At 53.5% G+C, this 15,227-nt stretch overlaps 1 protein-coding gene across 1 annotated transcript in view; it reads right to left on the bottom strand.

Annotated features, from left to right (window-relative positions):
- ARHGEF17 (Rho guanine nucleotide exchange factor 17) overlaps positions 1-13,148 on the bottom strand; it is a 222,048-nt gene extending 208,900 nt beyond the window's left edge. The window contains exon 1 of the mRNA XM_067533255.1: positions 9,501-13,148. Within this exon, the coding sequence (XP_067389356.1) occupies positions 9,501-12,770 (3,270 nt within the window). The 5' untranslated portion in view covers positions 12,771-13,148. The remainder of the gene's footprint in view (positions 1-9,500) is intronic.
- Between the last annotated feature and the right edge of the window lie 2,079 nt (positions 13,149-15,227).

Below are 15,227 nucleotides of genomic sequence, written 5' to 3'. Positions count from 1 at the left end.
TAAAATGAATATAAAAAGCCCTTTCGTTTATTCAGCTTGATTTGTGAGTGTCACGATTTCATTAAGTTTGAAGGGGACATAAACCAATTTTTTTTTTTCTTTTGCAAATCACCTTTAAACCCGTTAAAGCAACAATCCCAAAAACCTCTACAGACTGGTTGGAAACCTACCAGATATATAGTTTCCATTATCAGCAACTGAATCATGTTAATTGAGATTTCACTGTCAACATGTGTTAAGGAGAAACTCTCTCTCTGTATGGGGAAAAACCCACAACATATTTAACCAATAATGATCTGACAAAGCAGCAACATCAAAGGCAACTGTCTTCCTCTGGCAGCTCCCCTTCCCATGAGGAAGTCAGGGGAAATGTCAACTTCTTAGGAGTCCACTTCCGCTACTAGTACAGAACCACTGCGCCAGAGGAGACCGAAGGTGATTTCAGGACACTATTCTCCTAAAAGTTCCCTCACAGCAATGACTGGTCCATACAGCTGGCCAGGCAAGATCCAACATTCCCAAGCTAAACAAGACTAAGCCTGGTCAATTCTTGGAGGGAAGACGTCCAACAAAACCGGGGGTGGGGGGAACAAGTTTAGGACAGGAAGTGAAGGATATTGTATCAAAATCAAAGGAAGGACCTAGGTAGGCAGAAAGGACTCACTTGCATCTGAATTTGGCTGGAGGGCCAGAAGTCCACCATAGGATCTTTACTGGCCAGGATCTCCATTTCACATTCTGTCTGAAGACCAGCACTTCCATCCGCACAGTGCCCTCAGACACCTGGGGTTCTGTGGTGTCCCCTACTGGAACACCCACACCACTGCCGATAGCTTACACCTCGCCAACTAATTTCTCTGTGCAAGTGCGGGTCCTTTATCTTGAGAAGAACCATGAATGCATCTTTGAACAAAACTCTGGAAATACTTGGACGATGTGTCTGAGCCTAAATAATCTCTGTGTTGCTAATAACAGGCTGTGCTGGCAAAGGATAATACTTTGCATTTAAATGGCACGTTTCACCCAGGATCTCACAGCCTCTTACAAACATTAATTAATCGCCTGGGAGGCCAATTTTATTATTTCCTACTTTACATGTGAGGAAGCTGAGGTACGGAGAGGATAAGTGCTTTGCTCCAAATCACACAGGAGCAGAACTGGGATGAAAGATGGGAATCCTGATGCTCAGACACCTGTTCTGCCCACTAGGCCATACCACCTCCCAGATAGGGTGACCAGATGTCCCGATTTTATAGGCACAGTCCCGATATTCATGGCTTTGTCTTATATAGGCGCCTATTCCCCTCCACCCCCGTCCAGTGGTCATACTTGTCGATTTGAACTTGGTTTCTCAATCAGTAGGATGCCAGAGTGCTTTCCCAGTGCTCACGCTTGCTGACTGTGTTAGCATGTGAGCACTTGGGGAAAGCAGACAGATTTGAATGTACTGGAGTGTGCGCATAGTTACTTCCTAAAACATGCTTTTCAGAATGCAAGGTTAAGGTCACTCTTATGTTTAGGAAAAATCGCCATCTTTAGCATTAGGATCTCAGACTTCCTTAGCCGCAACCTATCAAACCACGTAGCATAGTACTGTCTAATGACTGGACTGTCACTTAGGACTCCTGGGTCCTATTCCCAACAGACTCACTGTGCCACTAGGGCCTAATCACTCCGTCTCTTGGTGCCCCCGTTTCTGAAAAATGAGGATAGCAACTGATGTGAAGCTGAATTAATATTTATGAAGCACGCAGATTCTCAGATGAAAAGCCCTGTTATCAGCAAGATTTCCAGTAGCACAAATCACACTCATTTGCAAAGAAAACTAGTCAATAACTTCAGGGAATTGCACTACAACCAACCAGCTCATAATGAAATGAAACGACTCCCAGGAAGGCTGAACAAACACACTCCGGCAAACACACAGTAGCTGCGATTTTCTCTTCCAATTTCTCTTCCGCCCAAACAGTTGTGGGGGCGCATCTAATGAATCAGCATTCGGACTTACGCTCATCACACTGCATTCTTCAAATTATTTTTCACAAATAATAAAAAAAACCGAGGGGGAAAAAAACCCACAAACACGGTGAGTAATCCAACTCCAGGCAAACTGATGTTTGCCGACTACGTTGCTAGGTGCAGACAGTTGTGTTGTACAGAATCTAGGGTGTGGGATTTTCTATTTATCTAGTCTGAGGCATCAAGAGAAACAGAGTGGTATGCTACCCCTTCAACAACAACAAAAAAAAATCACTTCAGTAAATAACAACGTTCTCTTGCTGATTTTAGCTTGAACCAATTTTCCTGCAAAAATGAAAAAGGGCCTCCCCTTCACACACACACACACACACACACACTCTGCAGTGCCTTCCTTTGACCTGCTCCCAGCACAACACAACAGCTGACCCTACACCAACTCCCCGAGCCGTTACACTGTCCCATACACACACTCCCCGCACTCGGATTCCTTCCACCCCTGTAGCTATCCACTGCCCGGTTCCATAGGTAGGGGCTGGATAGCACTCGATGGACAATAGGACAAAAGCACAGATAAGCCTGAGTTAGCTCAGACATCCAGAAACCCCGGGATCACATCAATCATGTACACCGCCGTCACCACCATCTGTACATAAGACCATCAGTGACACAGCACAGCTCCCCGACCACCTGGACAAAAGGAGTAACTCCATGAGCTAGCAGTAGTAGGCCATTATCTTCTATATGGACTGCCCACTAGATGGGGTAGCTATTAATATTATAACACTTTGGCTGCCAAATTGCTCCCATGGGTAACATGGGCCCAGATCCTTCAAGGTGGTTAGGCACCTAACTCCCATTGGAACTTAACTCTGGAACTTAACTCCCATTGATTTCAGGCACCTAAATAACTGTGAGGTTCTGGATCATCATACCTATCTTCACAATGGGGGGATCCTAAAGGGAAAAATTAAAGGGGAGTTCTTGGCTAGCTGTGCAGGATGCTCCTCTTAACCTGATGGGGGTGTTTCATTCTGCCTGCCTTAGCCTGGCCAGCCAGGACTCAGCACACATTGCTCAAGCACTGTAAACACCAACTCCTTATCTCTATTTGCAGTTCCCCTTTAGCTCCTCATTCCAAGTTGCCCCTGAGTAACTAATTGCTTCCCCCAACACCGGGAAAACATCCGAACCTCTGGACCTGCGAGCATTGTTTCAAGATTGATGGCTCCCTCCCTGATCTGACGGCTGCCATCTAGCTCCATAAGCATGTCAGGGCACAGAAGCATCCTGCAGACAGCAATCACGGGGCCTGGCGAGCAGCAGCATAAGAAGTGGTGCAACAGGCAATTCAGGAAATCCGTCTATTGAAACGCTTCAGGGAGTCACGGGAAAACTTCATTAAAAAAACCAGCAAATAAACCCACACTGGAGAGAGTCCTGAGAGATCATCCAAACGCAGGGCTTGTCTGCACTGGGGGATTTTGCATCAGGGCAGCTACTGTGCAAACTCCATAGGGGTGAACTGAACTTGTGCCGCAGCTTCTCAAGGCACAAGCTCCCAAACCTGCAGTAACTCAGCTCCTACCCCTGTAAGAATCTGAGCGGGGACATTTGTCTCTCTAGACTGGATCCCACTGGATCCAGACAACTAAACCGAATGCAGGAGGGAGACTGAAAGAGGAAGCCTTCTCTTCTTGAACAGCTCCATATTTTCATTGTTTGCAAGAGGGGGCAGAGCGGGTTTGTGAGAGAGGGGAGGAAAAGCAGAGCCCCCAAAGTGCTAGGACAGGACTATGGGGAAATGAGGCACAGCTGGAGAGGGGGCTGTCAATCACCGCTGGAGAGAGGCACCCTCCCATCCAGGCCCCTTCGCACAGCAATTTTTAAAAGTCCAATTCTGCGCTGAGAAGTGGGACCCAGCATGGCATCAAGCAGCTCCTCGTGTGCTGTGTCTCAGCAGCCTCCGGGTCAAACGAGCTCAAGGATTTGCTTTGTCTCTGCCAGCTCGGTCTGCGCTCGTTTCATCGCACGGATCGTTACCGGCTGTCACGGCTCCTCCACTCCCCTGCAGCCCCACTGTAAAAAGGGCTGGCTGAGTGGGATGCAGCAAACGGCTCTGCCGAGGGGGCAGGAGGAGGACAAGAATCCAGGGGTGAAGCCAGGATTTCAGGGCCAGCATTTCACCCCGGCTCGCTCTCTCCTAGCTGCGCTGGCTCTGCAGGGCTGAGAGGAGGAAAAGACAATACAAACGTGGTGTGTGTGTCATTACCGCCAGCAAACTATACTGGAGTAAGCTGGGGTCCTGTTTACACAGTCACTTTGCAGAGGGTCTGTCTGCTTTTCCCTTTGCTCAGGTCCGACAGCATGCAAAGATTTCTAAGGCCAGACATGATCATCAGATCACCTGGTCTGAGTCCGACCACCTGTATATATCCCAGGCCCTAGAATTCTACCCTGTCACCCCCACGTTAAGCCCAATAACTTGTGTTTGGCTAAAGCAGACCTTCCAGTACGACAGCCACTCTCAATCGAAGCCATCACGAGATGGCGAATCCACTGCTTCCCTTGGTACTAGTGATTCATTGTCCAGTCATGGTTCACATTTGTGTTTCATTTCTGCTCTGAATTTGTCTGGTTTCAGCTTCTGGCCATCAGTTCTTGTTCTGCCTTTCTCCCCTGGATTAAAGAGCCCTTTAGTCCCCAGTATGTTCTCCCCATGAAGGGGCTCATACATTAATCAAGCCACATCTCCATCTTCTTTTTAAGATTCTTGTCTTTCCCCGAGAGGCATTTTTTCCAGACCTGACATCATTCTTGTGGCTCACCGCAGCCCCCATTCCAAGTTTCCCAACATCCTTTTTAAGATGTGCACCCCAGAACCGGACACAGTATTCCAGCATCACTCTCACCAACCTCACAGGCACTGGCCTCTCAAGCCCCCAGCTTCCCACGCTGGCTTGTAGGGTTTTCCTTCTCCTATAGGGGGCACCATCGGAGACCCCAACTCTTGCTCTGCTCCAATGCTGGCCCAGGGCCCTACACCACAGACCCCCACCCTGCTTCACTTCGCTCCAGACCATCTTCCGACTTTGGCCTGACTCCTGGACCCCTCGCAAGGCCCATTCCTAGTCCCCGCTTGGTCCACTGACCCAGAATGCCGCCCAGATACCAAATCTCCCACCTACTAGGCGAGGAGACCTGCCTTTTATTTCCTGGCCCAGGTCAGAGCAGGCACTTGATCTCCTTAAAAGCCCAGCTCACCGTTTCACCTCCTCTTCTCACTTCTCTTGGTCACGGGCCTCACCCAGGCCTGCTGGAACCTCCCTCCCAGCACTTCCGCTGGCGTCACTACCCAGTCCCCCTGCACCACTCTCCCGCAAGAGACACGGGAGGGGACGTGGAGAGCCCTTAAAGCAGCCCCTGGCTGTTTCACGTAAGGCCGCCTCGGCGTTCTCTCCAACCTGCTTCCCTCCTGGCCGTGCCCACTCGGCCCAAGATGTGCGGTGCCCGCCTGAGCACAGCACTGAGTTCAGGGGCAAGAGACGGCAGCAGAGCCACACGGCAGATTTGGTGCAAATTGCTCTCGTTGTCAGGGGGTTTTCACCCGCAGCCACACAAGCAGTTGGGCAACAGTGCCCAGGAGGGGGAGGAAATTAAAAGCAATAAATGCCGGAAAAGAAGAAAGTGGAAAGTGGAGACGGAGGATGAGATTCCAATGGCTGGAGCACAGACCTGGGCCCCAGGAATCCTTGCTCTCTCAACTTGGTTATGGCACTGGACTCCCTCTGGGCCTCGAACAAATCTCTGTTTTCCCCATCTGTAAAATGGGGATAATAATGCTCCCCCAGGCAGCCTCACAGCGCTGTTCTGAGGCTTAATTAGTTGGAGGGCCCAATCCTGCATATTGGGGACTCAGGGAACAATAGACTGGGTTCAAAGTCTGTACAGTGCTTAGAAAATGAGCTTTATTATTATCAGCTAGTCCAAAGGCTGGAGACTATGGCCCAGATCCACAAAGGTAAGGAAGCTGGGACCCTAAATGCCTCCTGGACCTCGGCCCCAGATCACTCCTTGTGGCTCCTTTACCTATCCCTAAAGTCTCTGCAGCGCCTTGTAATGAAAGATATAATGAATTTTACCATGGGCCATTGAAGGATAAGCAGCTGGGATAGGAACGGTCTCCTAAGAGCCAGCACAAAGAGCCGCAACGGGGCATTTGGCCCTGATCTCTTGCTAATATTATGAAAAAAGGGAATTTCATTGCTGGGTCTGGTGCCTGAACGCGGGAAGCGCTGGGTGCCCTTAATCTCCTCTGACTTCACAGGGTGTCGGCGGTGCTCGGCACCTAGCAGGATCCAGCCTGTAACCGCCAGGAGAGAGTGAAGGAACCTTTTTCTATTCGAGTCAAAGAGCGAAGTTCGATCCCAAAACAAACTCTCCAATCTGAAATCTCCAGACAGTGCTGGGAGATAAGATCATGTGTCTCAGACGGTTGTTTGTAGCAGCCTGGCCTACTCCCCCCTTGCAGGTCCCTTATATTAAACAATCACTAGGAATCAGACCAACATACAGATATAATTTGGAACGAGTCCTGACAAAGGAAAGTGGCAGGAATTTAATACTGGAGAACACAAGAAGTGGAGGATGATGAGGTGGGGGAGGGAGGAGAAGAGGCTGGAGACAGACTTCTTTCGGATTCAGCTCAAGGCAAACTTGTCCTTAAAACAAAACTCAAATGACTGAACCGAGCTGCTGAGCTGTTGGTAAATTTCAGAGGAAGGCCCAAGCGACAAAGGACAGGGGTGTTTTGGTTCAGACTCGTTATAGTCCAGGGGCCAGGTGCAAATCTGGATCTGGATCCAGATCCAAACTCTGAGGTACCAGGATGTTTGGATGCGGGGTTTTGGTTTGAGCCCGACTCAAGTGAAAATTAATATCCAGTAAGAATCCTATGTAGTCACCCATCCATCCTTCTCTCTTTCATGCACGCGCGCGCACACACACACAAACACACACACACTTCTCTCAATGAGACACTGGCCAACGGAGCGCCGGCTCCCCTGGTCTCTTTCAGAAAAACAAACATACTGCTCCTATTAGCGCAGATACCAGCCCTGCTCCCTTCCATCTATTGCCAAAGAAACAGAACAAACCTCAGCACTTGCCAAGATCAAACAAAACATCTGACAAGACTTAAGAATCCTTGGCTCTTCCCAGGCAGGTTACTCGGAAAGAGAGAAGTGTCAGTTCCTCACTCTGTCGAGAAACAACTGGCCTTTCGGGATTACAGACAATGGTCTACCCCAACCCAGCGGTTTGGCTGCTGCTAACTTTTCAACAAGGGACTGGGCGATATGTTCTCCCAGCCTCAAGAAATCCCCACCAGCACAGTGGTAAACTCTTTTCAACGTGACAAGACTGTTACCTTCCCCCCCATGCTTCTCGGTACGAACAGCTCTGCATCCCCATTTCCACCAGCTAAGGATCTAGCCCACGGTTAGCCACAAGGAGCTGTTCAACCGCGGACAGCGCAGGCCAATGAACTGCTCACTGCAGCGCTAGACCCAACGACGTTTCATGCAGGATGTGAGATTTCCAACCTGCCCATTTTTCAAACTGAACGAGACAGTCACCACGAGGCCCTGTTGTATAGACCTTCCACCGGACTATTATTTAGGGTGGTGACACTTTGGAGGTCCCAATCACAGCCTCTGCATACCGGGACTGTACAAAAGCCAGTCTCTGCCCCACAGAACTTACAATCTAAGCATATGATGAGAGACAACAGGTGGTGAAAAGCAAAGAAATGGGGGGAGGGAGAAGGATTGGTGAGCTGGAATAAGACAAAGGTAACAGTGAAAGCACTGCATTGGTAGCACTCTCTCCACGCTACCTGCTTTACCCCGATGAGTAAAGATCACATAAATCAGTAAGGCATGGTCAGGCTCTTAGAATTCTAGTAGCACATTAAACAAATAAAACCCACAAGCCTTTGCAAGAAAACCATTGAAAGAAAAGTTCAAAAAGACACATGACGAGGGGCAAATACAATGGAGCAAGAAAACAGTTGTCACCAATTTAGTCGATAGTTTGTGCTCTGGTGAACACAGCATTCAGCTTTAGTAAACAAACCGTGCAAAAGGACCCCCCTCCACCACCTCAAAAGAAGAGATTTGACTAGGTAAAAAGTGACACGAGTCAGAGTGCAACACCAGGCTCCACCATGATCGTTTCTCATTAAAGGAGTGAAAGAAGAAACAAAAAACTTGCTTATGCAACTTCAAGGGAACTTTAGATCAAGTCAGTTGCAAATCTGAGCCACATTGTGTATTCTGTTTTAATACTGTTTCAAAGCACCCTTCAGAAGACACCTCTATCCAGATTTCTCAGCCCCCTGCTACCATCGAAAGCCATGTGACCCAATCTAGACTGGGGGTCCTCTCCAAATTCTACTATGCCAACTGGAAAAATCTTTCTGCACCCAATGCAGTTTAAAAAACAAAATAATCCTCCAAACACATCAGACATCTTAATCTACTCAATATTTAAATCAAACAGATCAGAGTAACAAAAGGGTATTTAACAGAACATTCCACACCGACAGAGATTTCAGCCAGGAAGGGGACAAACAGACCAGACCATAGGGATGCGCTGGTTTGTATCTAGAAATCAACTTCCCTGAATACCAGTTTGCAGTCTGGTAGTAACATTGGCCCCAATTCTATTTCCACTGATGCCAAAGGCAAAATCCTCATTAATTACTACGGAATCAGGATGCTGCCCTTGGTTATTATTAATATCATGCAACAAACTTTTTGTGCCTGTTTTTTTAGCGGCAGAAAGGATCTCAGCTGTAGGGAAAAAATAGCTGCATTTATTCCTGCTATATAGATTCCCACGTGTAGGAATTTCAAGATATATATAAATATTTTTAAAACAATGGATGTGCTCTTGGGCTACAGTAAAATGGACAGAATATCAGGAATAATAATGAAAGAAAAAGGCTCTGTATGTTCCCTATAGAGGAAAAGGCAACTTTTGGTCAACATTCAAGGCAAAAAAACCAAAACAAAACAACTAACAACCAACCAATCACCACCAGCCACGAGAAGAACAGTTTATGGAGAGCTTATGTAGCATCCCCAGAGAGAAAAAACAGTAGGACTGAATTTGAAAGCAAGGAAACAGTCACCCACCAAAATGAGGCCAAAACCTGCCTCTTTTACCCAATATAACGGAGTCTGAATTCAGACATTGACATCAATGGGAGTTTGCCCCTGCATAAAAGGGCTTGGAGCTTCTGTCACAGCTCATTAAGGGCCGGATTCTGATCTCATTTATCAATTAAGTCAGTGGAGTTACTCCAGATTTACAACAGTGTTATGGAAGGTGAATTTGGCCCCCCCCCCCCAAAGAGTCAAATCCAAAATCCACTGAAGACAATGAAAAAACTCCCATTGTCTTCAGTGGCTTTTGGATCAGGGCCGAAGGTAGAGCACCTTCAAACTCATAGCACTTACCACTTGAGGCTTGCTCTTCATGCTGCCGGGGCCGTGTTCCTCCTGCTGCTTTGGACATCTCAGTAGTTTGGGCTCTGACGTAGTCGGCGTGGCAGGCGAAGACCTGGGCAAATCCACAGTGCCACCAGAAGTCAAGTCCCCTGAGTTAAGAGTCAACATGTATTGCTTGGTGACATCCTCCAAGGACGGAGCCTGGAGCACAGGGTAGGATTTAATGGGGCTATGTGAGGCTTCTGGCGTAGTTACGTGGACGTTTTGATTGAGTGATGCGTGAGGCTCGGGCGCTGAGATGGGGATGAAGGTGGAAGGCTCGCTGGTGTGCCGGACATGCTTGGATGCAGGCCTTGATCGACTCAGGGTAGCAGCAGGAGTCATGGCAGACGATGCAGCCTCGTGATTCTCCCGGTTGGTGCGCTTCTTGGAACTGCGCCGGATGATCCTGGGGGACAGGACTTCCGCCAGCTTGGGGTCAAAACTATAGCCTTGAGCGGCCTCTCCCACCTTGTCGCCTCCCGGCTGTGCAGGTAGGACGTGCTCAGACTGAGAGCTCAGCTTCCTAACCTGCTGGCCCAGCGCCTCCAGTTCCCCCACCTGGTCCCTTTGCTCAGAGAGGATGGGTTCGCTGCTGGATGGCGGGATGGTCTGCTCCATCTCACTGATGGGCTCGCTGGGGCCCTCAAAGCCTGCGCTGGCCAGCTCACTGCGGCGGCTGGGGTCACTGAACGATTTCTTCTTGACCGTCTTCCCATTGCCCCGCTCATCGATCACCTTGTCCATGGCGCCGGGCTGGCTGACGATGTTCTGGATCACCGTGCTGTAATCTCGGACTCCGTCGCTACAGACGGACAGGTCGCTGGCGGCGCTGCCGGTGCACTCGGACCGAGCGATGGCCAAGGACTCTGGGATGCCGGGCTTGGAGTTCAGGGACCCGAGGAGATTACTGTCCACTGAGAAATTCTCGGCCTCTTCCGTGACCGAGCACCTCCTGTGGGGCATGGGGTCGCTCAGGGACCTGTAGGCCTCGCCGCTGGAGTCGCCATTGCTGGAATCGGACCCGTTGTTACCAACTGAGGGAAACTTCCGTCGGCGCCGGAGGGCGCTTGGCGTCAACGGCGCCTCTACAGCCCCTTGGGCCATGGCTTTACCAGGAAGGGCATCGTCCACAGCAGCGCCCTCATGGTTCACTCTAACCGCGAGTCCAGGGAGAGGATTCTCTTTGCTGTTCACTCGGTCGGCGTCGCCCTCCCCAAGGCCGCCGTTGGTCGGCGTCCAGGCTGCCACGGCCGGACAGAGATCCCCGTAAGCAGCGCCGGTGGGACCCAGCTCAGGCTCCGTCACGATGCCTTCGTCGGTCATGCTAGACTCATGACCGGAGAGCTCCTCCATGGACTTCCCGCACGAGAGGTTTTCTTCGGACTCTGCTGTCTTCAGGCGCTGCTCGCGCTCTTTGCTCCCCAGCCGGGCCGCGTTGGCTTCCTGCTGGTTCTCTGTAAACCGCCCCCCGCATTTCACACCTGCGCGGTCCTTCTCATCGGAGGCAAAGCCATTGTCATGCTGGGAGCCCATCTGACTTATCTTCTCGAAGACTTGCCGGGCTTCCTGAATGTACTGGTCCTGGATGACGACCGGGAGCACCTCACCTTCCCCTCTCTGGCCAGCGTCACCGTCCGAAAGCGTGCCGTCATGGTCACTGCTGCTGGGAAGGAAAAGCTCTGAAAAGCTTTGCTTCATGGAGCTCTGGAAGAACATCCTGCGCGGCGCCGGTTTGTCAGAGTAGGTGAATGACTTGGCCCGGCGTAAGGTCGCAGTGAGGTCTTTGAGGGTTGGGCGGCCGCCTAGCGCCCACCGGTTCGGGGTTTGTGCCGCTCCTCGGCCTCTGCCTCCCGTCTGGTGCGCAGCTGGGCTCTGGTAGTTCTCATGCTTGCTGCTGGTGAAGGTCCCTTCCTCCGGGTCACTGATCCTGCCGCCTTTCTTCCTCACCTTCAGCTCGGAGAAATCCGATTTCAGGAAGCTGAGGAGAGTCAGCGTCTCAGTGGCTATGTCGGGATTGGACATGGACTTCCTGTGCTTGGCTTGCTCGGCCTCGGGTCCCCGGTGGGGCGGACGCTCACTGGAAGGGTCCTGGTTCACTTTGCTGATGCCCCCGGGCAGCTTTGGCCGCACCCGGACCTGCTGCTGCAGCCTGGCGAGGCTGTCGCTTTGGCCGAAGCTGGGGGATCTGTACATGCCGAGGCCCCCCTGGAAGCTCCAGTTTTGGCTGGGCCAGCAGGACCCAAAGTGGTCCTCGTCCTTCAGCGTCTCGGTGCTCGAGTACCGGCTGCTGCTTCTCGACCCGCAAGGGCTGGGCACAAAAGGCGGGATGTTCACTTTGGAGACGCGGGCAACCAGGGGCACGGGTGGCACTGTGGCCAGAGGGAACTGAGCAGCGGATCCGCCTTCGGACGTGCCCCTCGGGTACTGCCAATGCCCCTCGGCGCTGTCCGCCCCGTTGGCGTCCCCTGGCAGAGCGGCAAAGGTGCTGGCGCCACCGCCGTTGGCTGCCGCCAGCCTCTTCGCCGCCGAGGCCGGCGTGGCCCCATCGTTCGCCGGTGGCGGTCGGTGAGCCAGGACCTCGTGAGTCCTCGGGGGCCGCCCGGGCACGGGCTCCAGGCCTGCTAGCCCCTCGCTGTCCGACTCATGGTCCCAAAGGCAGGGCTCCTTCTTCTTCCTGCGGAGGGCACGTTTCCTGGGGGTCTCCAGGTGGCTCCCTTCCTCTTCCTCCTCCTCCTCCTCGCTCCCCGAGGACCTCTCCAGCGCCCTGGGGCCATCCCTGCCGGGGTCGCTGGGAGCGGGCAGCCAGGCCTGGCGGCCGGAGCGCTCTTCTCGGCGGAGGCTGCCGCCGGGGTAGGGCGGCGGGGGGGCGGCCGGCGGTTTGGCAGAACTATGCCAGGAATGTAAACTATCCCAAGGCGGCGGCGGCGGCTGCTGCCTCCTGGCCTCGGCCGCGCCGGGCGAAGCGCAGCCGGGCAGCCGGGGCGCTCGCAGGCCGGGGTAGGGGATGCAGCTGCGGGGCGGCGGGGGCGGCGGGGGCTGTCTGGGGCCGGCGCGGAGCCGCTCTTCCTCCTCCTCCCCGCTCCGGGCCGGCGGGGGGCTCTCGGGGCCCTGGCGGGGCGGCGGCGCCCCCCCTCCGGCCCCGGCGGCCGAGCTCCCCCCGTCCTCCTCCGGGCCCCGCGGCTCGCCGCTCCGGCCGGGGGGCGGCCGCCGAAAGCTCTCGCCGAAGAGTTTGCGCATCTCGCTGACGCTGGGCCAGAGCTCGCCCGGCTCCAGCCCGGCCTCCCCCGCCGCGGGGGGCTCGCTCAGCCCGGGCCCGGGGCCGCCCTCCTCATCGGGCGCCGGCCGGCGGCGGGCCGGCCTCTTCCGCGGCGGCTGGGGCGGGCAGCAGGTGGCCCCGTCCTCGCCCGGCTCCTCCTCGCCCGGCAGCGGCGGGGGGGGAACGGCCCCGGCGGCGGCGGCAGCAGCGTCGAAGCGGCGGGAGAGCTGGCGCACGGAGGGGGACAGGCTGCGCAGGGCGCTGCCCCGGAGCTCCGGGGAGGGGCGCGGGCGGGCGGCGGCGGCCGAGAGCTTGGAAACTTTCCGGCAGGAGGCGAGGCCGCTGGAGGAGGAGGAGGAGGCGGCGGCGGCGGCTCTGGAGGGCGATCGCCAGCGGCGCGGCGGCAGCTCCAGCTCCGGGTCCTGCTGCTGGCACCAGCCGGGCCCGCCGCCGGCTCCTTCGTCCTCCGCCGCCCCGCGCCGGTAGAGGGGCGCCCTCCCCTCGGCCTCCCCCTCCGCCATTGTTTATACACCGCGCTCCCAGCCCACCCAGCCAGCCAGCCCCTGCCCGCCCTGCCTCCCTCCCCCGCTCCCCACGCCGCCGCCGCCGCCGCCTCCCCGCCTCTCCTCCCCCGGGCTCCGAGCCCTGAGCGCCTCCGGCCAGCCCAGCGCAGCGTCCCGCCGCCTTCAGCCGGCCATGGCCCCCCGCGGCGGCCGGGCGAAGTTGGAGGCAACTTCCACTTCCCCACGGCAAATCCGGGGCTGGCGAAGGCGCCGGCCCCCCAAAGCCCCCCCGGGCTGGCGGCCGGTATCTCCAGCCCTTTGCTCCGGGTCCGGTGCGAGGCACCCCAAAAACTTCAGCGGCTCCTCCCCCGCTGCGGCGGCCGAGCCGGTTCGGGGAAAGGAAGCGGCCCCATTTCCGAATCCGACTTCTTCAGCCCCTGCTGCCGGACCTGCCTCTCTGCCCCCGCACGAAACGCCGAGGCATCGCTGGGGCAGACCCGGCCCGCTCGCCTGGCACCACGGAGACAAATCCTCCTCGCCTTTCTTAAAATGATGATTGGGGGGGGGGTTAATTCCTTCCTACCCCCCCTTTTGTTGTTGTTGCTGCTGCAGTCAAATAAACTTTCCCCCCAGAGGCGTGGTCTCTTGAAATGAGGGGGTGGTCTCTGAAGGAAAGTCTGGCAACATGGCTTGGGTAATTTGACCAGAAAACGAGGAGAGAGGAAATACGGTAATGATTATTGCATCGGAGTCCACTGTATGCCCTTTATTTTGCAATGGATTCACGTGTTAAATCTTTTGGAGCTGCTTTGGCTATATATATAATATATTTATATATATAGTATAAATTAAAAAATTATATATATATATATATATATATGCGGTTTGACTGGAGATCAAACTTCTTCCCCCCTTTTTTTTAACTCCCCTCTGAACTTTTCAGGAAGACAAGGCAAGAATTTAAATATTTTCACGCCTTTTGCTTGTTTTTATGGAGTGGATTTCCCTTACACACACAACCAATCAAAAGGCTGGGTGGTTTTTGGCTCCGATCTGGCCTGGAGAGACAGCAGAGAAAGCAGTGATTCTTCAGGTTTTTGAAAGGCGGATGGCATTCTTCAGCAAAGTTTTCAAGTGCAGTGAAGAGTCAGGAAAAAAACATTGACAACAGTTTCATGATCCTCCCCCCACTCCCATTTTTTCAACCAGCAATGAACTCTGCCTGGGCCTTTTTAAAACGGCTCTTTTATAAGTGCACAGTCAGCTTTTCAGGGCGGGCCTGGATTCCCTTTTGCTATATGTTTGCACAGCCCCCCCCCCCCCAAGCCCGAGTGCTGCCATCATGCAAATTAATATCATAACAATCATCTGCTTAGATTGTAAATTCCCTGGGGCAGGGATCGTCTTTGTTCTGTGTTTGTCCAGTGCCTGGCCTGGTGGGGTCCTACTCCACGACTGGCACTTGTTGGCATCACTACAAGAGGAATCATAAATAATCATAATGTCTCTTTCTAAAGGACACAAAAATCATGGCCAAGGTTTTGGAAAAGGGAGCCCAAAGTTGGGCCCCTAAATCCATACTTAGGCAGCTAACAAGGAGCCCTTCGGCCGTGGCCACTGACTGCGATAACCAGGATTTGGTCTATAGACTTTATTTTCATTTGATGCCTGTTGTTGGTTGGTTGGCACACGAGTTCCCTCTGGGCTTGGACTTCCCCTTGAAGTGAACAGGGAAATTCTTGTTGGTTGCCCTGGCTGATATGCGGTGAGATAAGGCTCGGAAAGGGTAGAAGCAGTGAGATGACGGGGCAGTGGCCTGGATAGATGACTAAGCACGGGAGAGAGCAGAAGAAGGAGCGGCTCCGGGTCCCATCCCTCTGCTACCACCTCCTCATTCTAGTGGCATAAAAGGCCTGGTAACTATGTGAAATTTAC

Source organism: Emydura macquarii, unplaced genomic scaffold, assembly GCF_026122565.2.
Source record: "Emydura macquarii macquarii isolate MOO-44397 ecotype Brisbane River unplaced genomic scaffold, CSIRO-AGI_Emac_v2 contig_3328, whole genome shotgun sequence".
NCBI lineage: Eukaryota > Metazoa > Chordata > Testudines > Chelidae > Emydura > Emydura macquarii.
Note: the sequence above shows the minus strand (reverse complement) of the source record. Positions and strands in the feature narration are given on the sequence as shown.